The 11,175-nt window shown below is 44.2% G+C and overlaps 1 protein-coding gene across 1 annotated transcript in view; it reads right to left on the bottom strand.

Moving 5' to 3' along the window:
• Positions 1–1,432: 1,432 nt before the first annotated feature.
• Gdpd1 (glycerophosphodiester phosphodiesterase domain containing 1) overlaps positions 1,433–11,175 on the bottom strand; it is a 36,420-nt gene continuing 26,677 nt past the window's right edge. Inside the window, exons 7-10 of the mRNA XM_075991209.1 lie at positions 10,932–11,065; positions 6,132–6,191; positions 3,209–3,260; positions 1,433–2,837 (exon numbers count right to left, since the gene is read on the bottom strand). Coding sequence (XP_075847324.1) covers positions 2,715–2,837; positions 3,209–3,260; positions 6,132–6,191; positions 10,932–11,065 — 369 coding nt within the window. The 3' untranslated portion in view covers positions 1,433–2,714. The remainder of the gene's footprint in view (positions 2,838–3,208; positions 3,261–6,131; positions 6,192–10,931; positions 11,066–11,175) is intronic.

Raw genomic sequence — 11,175 nt, 5'->3', positions numbered from 1 at the left:
GGGGTTGTCTCGAGATGGAGTTATGGATGATTGGGAGGCACCATGAGGATGCTGGGAACTGAACCCGGTGCTCTCAGTGCCGAGCATCTCTCTAGTCCCTTTAGCATGATTTTTTATAAACTTGATTGTCATTTTGGGTAATTTCTACTGACTGCCACAAAATATGTGCTAGTTTTACATATGAAGCAATATGCGCTCTGAATCATATGAAGCAAAATTTAAAAATAAACCATAGCTGGACAATTATGGAGCACACTTTTAATCCCAGCATTTGGGAAGCAGAGGCAGGTAGATCTCTGAGTTCGAGGCCAGCCTGGTTTATAAAGTGAGTTTTAGGACAGCCAGGGCTACACGGAGAAATCATGTCTAAAAAACCCCAACCAAATAAAACATAAAAAGAATTATTTTTTAAAAATCAGCTGCTGGACCTGGTAGCACAGGCTGGACCTGGTAGCACAGGCTGGACCTGGTAGCACTGGCTGGACCTGGTAGCACAGGCCTGTAAATCTGTAACCCCTGACACTGGGGAAGCTGAGACAGAAAGACTCAAAGCTCAAACCATAACTGGGATATAGAGTGAGTTCAGGATGGCCTGAGTAGTTTAGTCACAAAAATAAAAATAAAACAAAGAGAGTGCTAGAAATACAAAGGCAGAGGCCGTGCCTCTCCTGTGTGAGGTCCTGGGTTCAATGTTCGTATGGGGGATGGGTGGGTCAGCCTAGCGTGGTGGGGCAGGCCTGTAGTTCCAACACTCAAGAGGCCGAGGCAAGGCCCAGGAGATGGCTCCGCAGGTACCGGACACCCTCAATCTGATCCCTGGGACCTACTGAACAGCAGAAGGACAGAGCCATCTCCACAAAGCTATCCTCTGACCACCCACCGTATGTGCAGCACACGCTCCCACACACATACATCATACAAGCACACATACGAAATTAATTTTAAAAAAGAGCTTGAGGGGGGCTGGAGAGATGGCTCAGTGGTTAAGAGCATTGCCTGCTCTTCCAAAGGTTCTGAGTTCAAGTCCCAGCAACCACATGGTGGCTCACAACCATCTGTAAAGAGGTCTGGTGCCCTCTTCCGGCCTGCAGGCATACACACAGACAGAATATTGTATACATAATAAATAAATAAAATAAATATTAAAAAAAAAAAGAGCTTGAGGTAGGAGCGTCATGAGTTCAAGGCCAGCCTAGGCTAAAAAAACGAGACCTCAGAGATAGATAAAGAGTCAAAGTCTGCTCTGATAGACTAGTTTGCACAAGTTGTCCAAGCAAGAAGTAACTTCATAATTTATAATTCCGTTTCCTTTATTTTCTTTATACTAGTGAGAACCCCCGGCTTACTCATTTATTCCTTAATTACCTCACTGACTGAAAAATTATACAAAACACACTGGAATTACAAACATAAAAAAAAATCAAGACCCTCATTTTATTCTTGGAAAACTTTATTACAGTTTAAACAACAAAGCAACGGATGGGAGAGTAAGGCCATCCTTCACAGCTACCTGTGGCAAACCCCACACGAGAGACATAATTTAGGCAAAAGACGTTTATTAGTCTATATTATAGTTACCTCCCAATTTGAGATCATGGGAAATCAGTCACACAGGTTAGAAACAGGTCTGTATGAAGTCCTATCAGAAAGCAGCAGAAGTGAGGCCTAACGTGGCTAAGCCTGCCGGCTTCTGATCCTCAGCAGACTGAGCTCCTGAAGATCGAGAGCAGGCGGCTCACGTTAAAAACACCCGCAACGGGGCTGCACTCCCACTGCCTTCACCTTTAGTAGGACTGTGATATCACAATCAGGTGGAGGTTCAAACAGTCAGGTCAAGCCCGAAAGTTAAGAATCGTCTATTACTTTAGAGGAAACACAAAAGCATAACTAATTGGATCTTTTCTTAATTTACAATTAAAAAAATCTATTTTTGAAGACATAAAAAATAGTCGCAGCAGCACTGTCTAACACCTGAAAAGACCCCACACAGAGCATCCCCATTAAGAGCTGCAACTGCGAAGTCTGTTTCAGCCCACAGAGGCGATTTCTGCGTGAGTAGTGAGCTGTTTACTTGGGCTTGCCTTCTATTGACAGCACACACCTGGTCAGCTATTAAACTTCTACTATAGGGCTCTTCTTCCACTGCATTTCCCTTTACTAAATGCACCTCAACATAACTGGACAATTCAAAGAGGCTCCAATGGCCATCGATAATTTTTTTTTCTTCTTCTTTTTTTAAATAAAAAAATTTAAAGTCAGGGGAGCTCACTATGTAGCCCAGGCTGGCCTTGAACTCATCAGCCTCCCAAGTGTTGGGATTTGAGTGCATCACCAAGCCCAGCTCAATAATCTTCTTTTACTGTAGTTGATCTTATTCTCAGTGACAGCTAATGTCCAACTTGGCCTCAGTCTTTGATTTTAGATTTACAATAGAACACTGCATCATCACATAGTCATCTTGATCTGTGAGTGATCTACTTACGTCTCATAGCCTTTCAAAACAAGTTACCACTGTAAAATATGCAATATTGTTGCAAAAAAATATACAGTATAGAGAAGTTTCTACATTCTCACACAGGCTTTAAAATGAGGTAATGAAAACTTGACTGGTTAACCCTCTCTACCACTCGGGACGTCTCAGGGAAACACTGCGGACACACCTTTCCTCAGATCTTTCCATGTCCTGTCGCCCTTGAATAATGCTGAGGACCTTTTTATGCTGAAAAGTTATTTAAGAAATCCTTGAGCTTTGTTGGGTAGTCTGTCATCACTCCAGTGGCTCCCAAGTCAAACGCCCTTTTGTACTCGTGCTCTTCATTTAGAACCCAAACATACACCTGGACATTGGGGTTTAGGAAACAGAAGAAGAAATGGTAAACAGAAAACCATTTTATAGTTACCCGCCATGATCTCTGCACACTTACAGGGAACCTTATTATTTTAAGAAATCACTAAGCTCTTTTTTTAGAAATTCCATTTCCTCATTAGATCCACACTCCCCCGCCCCTTGATCACTGACTTCAACTGATCTCATCTACATTGGGAATCTAGCTAATGACTTATCACTAACTTCAAGGAAGAGCATACAGTCCTCATTACAGTTGCAGCATCAAAGTCAGAGCTCAGACAGAGTGAAAAACCCTGCACTGTGGCTCGTGTCAAACGAGTGAGCGCTGCTATTTCAAAATGTACCAGTGCCCAGACTTACCTGGATGCCCCGGGCAGTGAGGTGGTCGAATAAAGCCTTCCGCATTAATAAGCTAGAGGGAAAGAAGACAGCAGGTTCAGGCACATCTTCGTCTTCAGCACTAGAATTAACCTTCGTCTTCTCGGTCAGTTTGTAGAGTTTAACAACTGCTGGCTTAATCCTAATGCTTCAGCAATACAAGCAAACATCTCAAGTAATAATGGCTGTCACAAATTAATTTTCTTTTCTTTCTTTTTAGACACTCTCACTATGTAACCCAGCCTGGTCTATCTGACCTCTGACCAGCATAGATCTATCTGCTTCTCTCCTGAAAGGCCACACCCAGCTAGATGAATTCCTAACTTCTGACTGTTGGCCACCCAGAGACTGCTCTGGGGCCAATGGATGCTCCTTGCAGAATCACATCCTTGAAGTGGAGGCTCCTCACTTTGCCTGCTGGAGCTGGAATGAGAGAGTGAGCTAGAAGCCCTGTTTCTGTGCCCACCTTTCCAAGTTAAGGTTGAAAATTCAACTTAAGTTCTGCGCCGTTACAGTTCCATCCCATATATTTTTGTATGTCTATTAATTGTAATTTTCTGTATCTATGGAACATGATTTTAAGCTGCAAATCACTTAAACAAGATGGGAAGTAGTCATACTGGAAAATTACAGATAATATTTTTTAAAAATATTTTATTTTAGATTATGACTATGTGTGTGGTGTCTGTGTAGATGGATGTGTGTGCGCATGAGTGCAGGTGCCTGGGGAGGCCAGAGGATGGCATCAGATTTCGTGGAGCTGGAGTTACAGGAAACTGCAAGCAGCCTGACAGGGATTTTATAAACCAAACTCTGTGCTAGGGCAGTCTGTACTCTTAACCACTGAGCCATCCCTCCAGCCCCTGCAGGTTAATGCTATTCCTATCCATTTACATGTATTTCAGTGATTAAATATGAAAATCTAGCAATCATGAGCTTTAGTACCAATTACAATGTGTTCTTGAGGGGCTGGGGAGATGGTTCAGGGATCACGAGCACTGGCTGTTCTTCCAGAGGATCTGGGTTCAATTCCCGGCACTGTCACGGCAGCTAACGGCTGTCGGTAACTCCAAGATCTGACACCCTCACACAGACAAACATGCAGGCAAAACACCAATGTGCATACAAAATTTCCTAAAAATGTATTCTTGAAAACTAGGAATTAAAACAAGGAATAAAATACAAAAAGAAAAGATTCCTGTGACATACAGGAAGGCTAAGGCTAATTTCCTAAGACTTCTGGACATCAGGCATCAGGACCTTGCAGGCAGGACTACATTTTGGTGATTGTTGAGTTCTGGTGCAAATCTTTCCAAGACATGTGCCAGCAGGCACTACCCACTCTCACACGTGTGTGCTGCCACACACGCTTCTTTTCACCATGATGGACTGTGGGTTTGTGGACACAGCAAGGGAGTAGACGGGAATTGTGGTTTTTGCAATCTGGCTAGTAACTAGCTACACAACCTGGACAGAGATCACTAAGTGAACAGGCAGCCGCTTGGCTTTCTCACGGAGATTGAAGGGATCAGGATCGTCTCCCCAGGTTCCCACTAAGGCTCTGTGTCTAGCAACTAAGCAGGTCAGGATGCTTTGCCAGCCTGCTCCTGCTCACAAACGACGTGCGGACAGACGGCACTGTTCTCCGACAGTCACACCCAATAAATACAGTGCCAGGGCCAGGGACTTGGGCTGGGAGGTAAAAGAGCTTGCCAAGCCTGCCAAATCCTATCCCCGGCACCCATGTGGTGGAAGGAGAGCCAGGCACCTCCGGAGGGGCATGCTGCCTGCATTGAAGGGGAGAATCTCTGTGAGCTCAAGGCCAGCCTGGTCTACATAGCTAATTCCAGGACAGCCAGGGCTACATAGTGAGACCATTTCTTGAAAAACAAAACAAAACAAAACAACACACACATATTTATATATAAATCTCTCTCTAGAGATGTCTTGGAAGTTAAGAGCACTTGCCACTTTTTGGAGGGCTTTTTTTTTTTTTTTTTTTTTTTGTTTTTCGAGACAGGGTTTCTCTGTGGCTTTGGAGCCTGTCCTGGAACTAGCTCTGTAGACCAGGCTGGTCTCGAACTCACAGAGATCCGCCTACCTCTGCCTCCCAAGTGCTGGGATTAAAGGTGTGCGCCACCATCGCCCGGCTTTGAAGGGCTTTTTGAGTCCGGGTTTCTCTGTAGCTTTGGAGCCTGTCCTGGAACTAGCTCCTTGTAGACCAGGCTAGCCTAGAACTCACAGAGATCCCCTGACTCTGCCTCCTAAGAGCTGGGACTAAAGCGTGCGCCACCACCGCCAGGCACACTTGCTACTTTTGCAGAGGACTCAGGGTTGATTCCTAACACCCATATTAGGCAGCTCATAGCTACCTCTAACTCCATCCAGTTTCAAGAGATTCAATGCCCTCTTCTGGCCTCCTCAGGCACAAGACACACGTACATGCAGGCTTGCACACATATACATGCAATTAAAAAACAACCTTGCCAGGCGGTGAGGGTGCACACCTTTAATCCTGGCACTTGGGAGGTAGAGGCAAGTGAATCTCTGTAAGTTTAAGGCCAGTCTAGTCTACAGAGCGAGTTCTAGGATAGCCAGAGCTGTTACACACGGAAACCCTGTCTCAAAAAACAAACAAGCCGGGCAGTGGTGACACATGCCTTTAATCCCCAGCACTTGAGAGGCAGAGGCAGGCGTATCTCTGTGAGTTCGAGGCCAGCCTGGACTACAAGAGCTATTCCAGGACAGGCTTCAAAGCTACACAGAGAAACCCTGTCTCGAAAATAACAAAAAATGAAAACAACAACAAAAAACTCCAAAACAAGACAAAAACAAACAAAACCCCAACAATCTTTAAAATACACACACAAGCACACACAGCCCCAGTAATAATTAAAGTACTTACGTATCAGAAAGCCAGATGAGAAACTTATGACCTTTGGACATAGTGTGTGGCTCTTTCAGCCTAAGGGAAGCAGAAGAAGACTGAATCAGGAACACAGGAATGTATCAGCGTTGACAGAGCAAGACCAATTCAAACTGAAAACAGTACCTACAGATAGACGGGAGGCAGAGGCAGGAGGATTGCTGTGAGTTCCCAGCCAGTCTGGTCTTCACAGTGAGTTCCAGGACAGAGAGAACTACACAGTGAGAGACCCTGTCTCCAAAAAACAAACAAACAATAAATAAAATTTAAAAATACTTGTCAAAGGACAAAAATAATAGAAATCTGGTTCTGTCTCCACTGGATTTAAACTAACTTACTAACACCAAACAAAGCTAAACAAAACTAATGAAAAATTAATTTACCAGTGGCCTGGTGCTTGTCATATCTTATCTTCTGTTTTGACATATCTTTTTTTCTTCTGTACTGCTTGTTAAATTTATTATGTGGTAGATTTAATAACAACAAAAGGATGGAGAGATGGCTCAACAGCTAAGAGCATTGGCCAATCTCAAAGAGATCCAGGTTCGGTTCCTGGAACCCATATGGCAGCTCACAACTGTCAGTAATTCCAGCTCCAGGGGATCTGACAGCCTCTTTTGGCCTGTGTAGGTACCAGGCATACATGGGGTGCATAGACATATATGGGTAGAATATCCATACATACATAAAAAAATTAAATTTTAAACACTCAACCACACTGTTCTTTGGATTGGCATCACTGTGTCTGGTGTGGCGGTGTCCATCTTTGGTCCTAGCACTAGGGAGGAAGAGATGGGGCCGGGGAGAATCTGTCTCTGAGTTTAAGGCCAGTCTGGTCTACAAATGGAGTTCTAGACCAGCCAGGGTTAAATAGCGAGGCTCTGTGTGTGTGTGTGTGTATGTATATATATATATATATATATATATATATATATATATATATATACACACATACATAGACAGGGTTAAATAGACAGAGCCTCGCTATTTATATATATATGGACAAAAGTTGGATGCCTTGCTGCTGTTTCATTTTGATCTGGTTTCCTTTGGGACAGGGTCTCGACTCTGAAGTGCTGGGATTACAGGTACAGCCACCACACCTGACTACTGACGCTTTTTCTTTTTTTTAAAGATTTATTTATCTATCATGTATACAACATTCTGCCTCCATGTATGCCTGCACGACAGAGGAGGGCACCAGATCTCATCATAGATGGTTGTGAGGCACCATGTGGTTGCTGGGAATTGAACTCAGGACCTCTAGAAGAGCAGCCAGTGCTCTTAACCACTGAGCCATCTCTCCAGCCCCTGATGCTTTTTCTTTTAATGCTGGCTTTGCAGCTTTAATTTCCTTTATGCTTTGCATACTCCGACCCCCCCAGTCTCACTATGTAGCATAAGTTGGTCTTGAACTTGCAATCTTCATCCTTTTGAGAGCTAGGATTACAGAGTGCGGCACTCTGGCGGCCACAGATTTTATTCCTGCATCCGTATTTGAAGGTCTGGAGCCTGGGCTTTTAAATTACCCTTCCTAGGAAGAAAGGTCAACCTAACATTCAAGCCCTACCCTGAGTGCCTTCTTCCAGTTTCTGAGGTCTGGAGCTGCACAGCCACAGGCCAGGAAATCTCTGCCATACCTCATTCCTGCCAAGGCTTCTCTGTGTGCTCTCGATTTGTTGCTTGTCAAACAGGCTTTCCGTGCTCCTCTGTTCTTCATTTCCTGTTTCTATTCTAACTTCTGCTGACAGTCTTGCTGTCCTCTTCTCCCCCCTCCTTCCCCTTCCCTCTCTCTGCGTTCTCACACACAGGCTAAGCTGACTGAACTCCAGGGATCATCAATCTGTTTCCTACCAGCCTGTAGGTTACTGTTGCAGACTGTTGCATCGCATCTGGCTTTACATGGGCACATGGGACCTGAACTCAGGTCCTCATGCTTTGGCGGCAGTCACTTTACCCACTAGGCCATGTCCCTAGCCACCGCATTGGCACCACACTCAGTCTATGCAATTCTGGGATCAAATCTGGGGCATCATGGATACTAGCCTAGAGCTCTAACAACCAAACTGCATCTCTACCTCCAATTTTCTTTCTTTTGTTCTGTTTTTATTTTTCCAGACCTGGTTTCTCTGTGGAGCCCTGGCTGTCCTGGAACATGCTCTGTAGACCAGGCTGGCCTTGAACTCAAAGATCTGCCTGCCTCTGCCCCCTAAGTGCTGGGATCAAAGATGTGGGCCATCACTATCCAGCCTGATTTTTGTTTTTAACAGAAACTCTCAGTATAAAGTTTTCTTTAGGGTTGGAGAGATGGCTCAGAGGTTAAGAGAACTGACTGCTGTTCTGGAGGTCCTGAGTTCAATTCCCAGCAACCACATGGTGCTCACACCCATCTATAATGAGATCTGGTGCCCAAAACACTATATACATAATAAATTAATTAAAAATAAATAAAGTTTTCTCTAACATTGGTCCAGATGGAAGAGCCCTGTTCAAAATTTCAGGAACCTAAAGGATTCATACCTCAAATATTAATTACCTCACTAAATACAACTCCTAATTATTTTATTAAATGTCCAGGATACTGCACACAATATCAAAACAAATAGAAATAATATTCTATGTCTTAAGTCATATTCACTGTGAGGTGTATGTCATGTGCGTTTGTGCGAGTGTGTGTGTGTGATAATGTGGAATCTTTCTTGATCATTTTCCATCTCTTTTTTTCCCTTTGAGACAGGGTCTCTCTCTGGACCTTTACTTCACTGGCTTGGCCCTGCAGGCTGAGCAGTAAGCTCTAGGAATCTGCCTGTCTCCATTCTACAGTGTTGGAGCTGCATATGATGCTGCTGTACCCTAATTTTAAATGGGTGTCAGGTCCTCATGCTTGCCCAGCGGCATGAGCCACCTCCTTGGCCCTTGTAATCACAGTGCTTCTGTGTCCTATGTTTGTCCTGCAATAACATTCGCTTCTCTATAGAGTTCACTGAGCTATCTAGAGGATGTGGTGCTTCAGTCTAGGCAGGAACAAGCTAAACACTTCAGTAATGAATGGTTAGAATCTTTCAGTACAGCAGATGAAAATGGCTTCTTCGCGGACAAGTGTTTTCTAAGTAGAGTGGAGCTTGCATGCCTGAAATCCCAACACTCTAGAGGCTGGGTAATAGGACTGCCATGAGTTTAAAGTCGCCAGGGCTACACCAATGAGATGTGTGTGCGTGCATGCGTGCGTGCGTGCGTGCGTGTGTGTGTGTGTGTACGCGCGCATGCGCGTGAGCATGTGCGTGAAAAGATATTTTTAGTTGTTTTGTCTAAGAAGTATTCATGGAGACTTTTAACAAATATAATTGAGAACTGATAAAGCAAAAAGTTCATCACTAAGAATCTCAAAGAGTGAAAATGGCCTGCAACAGGAGCTAATGAGAGATGGCTCAGCGAGGTGCTTGCTACCAAATCTGATGACCCACGTGGTAGAAGAGAGAACTGATTGCTGATGTTGCCCTCTGGCCTCCACATGTTCGTGTGCAGTGGCACATTTGAGTACCCTCACGCACACACACAGTACGTAAATGTAATAAAAACTTGGCTGGGGATCATGGGGTTGAGGGGGTAGCTCAGAGAGTTTAAGTGCTGTGCTTACTCAAGCAAGGTGACCTGAGTCTGATCCCCAGCGCCCACACTAAATGTGCACTTTGTAATCCTAGTGCAGGGAAGGTAGAGTCAGGCAAGCCGGCCAACTAATCTAGAATAATCCGTGAGCCCCAGGTCCCAGTTAGAGATCCTGTTTCAAAAATAAGGTGGATAAATCCTGAGGAACAATGTCAGAGGTTAATCCCCCTACACACAAAGAAAACATGATCTAATTATATTAAGAAGCTTTTGATATCAGAATTTTTTCTGTGGGAGACTGAACCAAGGGTTTCACATTTACTAGCAAGAGCTCAATCACTAAAATATATCCTAAGTCCCACAAACATCTATTAATTTCCTGAAAATATTGCTAATATATTTCCTGAAAATTTCATACATGTACTTTGATCACATTCTACCCATCCCCATTCCTTTTGGACCCTTTCTTCCTTCCACTAAACCCCCGTCTTATGTTCATGCTCCCTCTATTTTTAAGCTCAGTTTAGTTAGGGTTGCTTACACGAGCCTGGGAGTGGAGTTACTAGAGCAGGGACAAGGTAGCTAAAACATGGAGGAAGGCCGACCCTCTCCCCAGAAGCTGTCAACTGCCTATATTGGGGTGGGAAGGTCTATTTTTTATAATTGTTGATATTTGCTTTAGTCTGTTTTCCTGTAGCTATAATAAAGTGTCAGAGGCTGGGTTCTTCACATGAAAAGAGGTTCACACAGTTCTAGAAGCGCAAAGGACAGCACTGGTATTGGTTTGCTTCTTGTAAGGGCTTTGGGGTGGCAGGAAAGCAGTGGGCTTGCAGAAGCGAGGCGCTTGGACGTGCGGAGAAGCAGCAGAAGGAAACAGGGCAACACTCATTCCTACAAGAAAGGAATCCATCTCCCTAAATTATCTAATCACCTCCTAGGGATTCTACCACCACTCAGCACAGGTGAGAGCAAACCCAAGTTTAGTGGGCTAAGCCCTGTGTGAATTACAGTGAAGATCAAGGTTAGAGATGGGAGAATCCACCCACACCCTGCACTGGAAAGGCCTGTGTTCGATCCCTAGCATCCAGAGTCAAGCCACAGTGATGGGGATGACCAGAAGCCTTTCCGTGACCACTCAGTAATGGCTGACCGGTAAAATGCATAAGGACTTACTTCAGTATGATAGAAGGCATTGGAATTTCAAAAAACTGTTCTCGAATGGGCACAAAGGGCAAGAGGCCGGTGAAGAAAAGGCCAAGGATCAGTAGCACACGCTGTAGGCTGAAGAGTATAGGAATATCTGAGTTCTGAAACACAAACAATGCTGTGTGTTACTTTAGTAAGCAGGATCATTTTATAAACCTCAGAATATATTTCCCAGACTATATGTTGACAACTCTTGCAGACACTTTCTGAA

This window comes from Microtus pennsylvanicus, chromosome 11 (assembly GCF_037038515.1).
Source record: "Microtus pennsylvanicus isolate mMicPen1 chromosome 11, mMicPen1.hap1, whole genome shotgun sequence".
In the NCBI taxonomy this organism is placed as follows: Eukaryota; Metazoa; Chordata; class Mammalia; order Rodentia; family Cricetidae; genus Microtus; species Microtus pennsylvanicus.
Note: the sequence above shows the minus strand (reverse complement) of the source record. Positions and strands in the feature narration are given on the sequence as shown.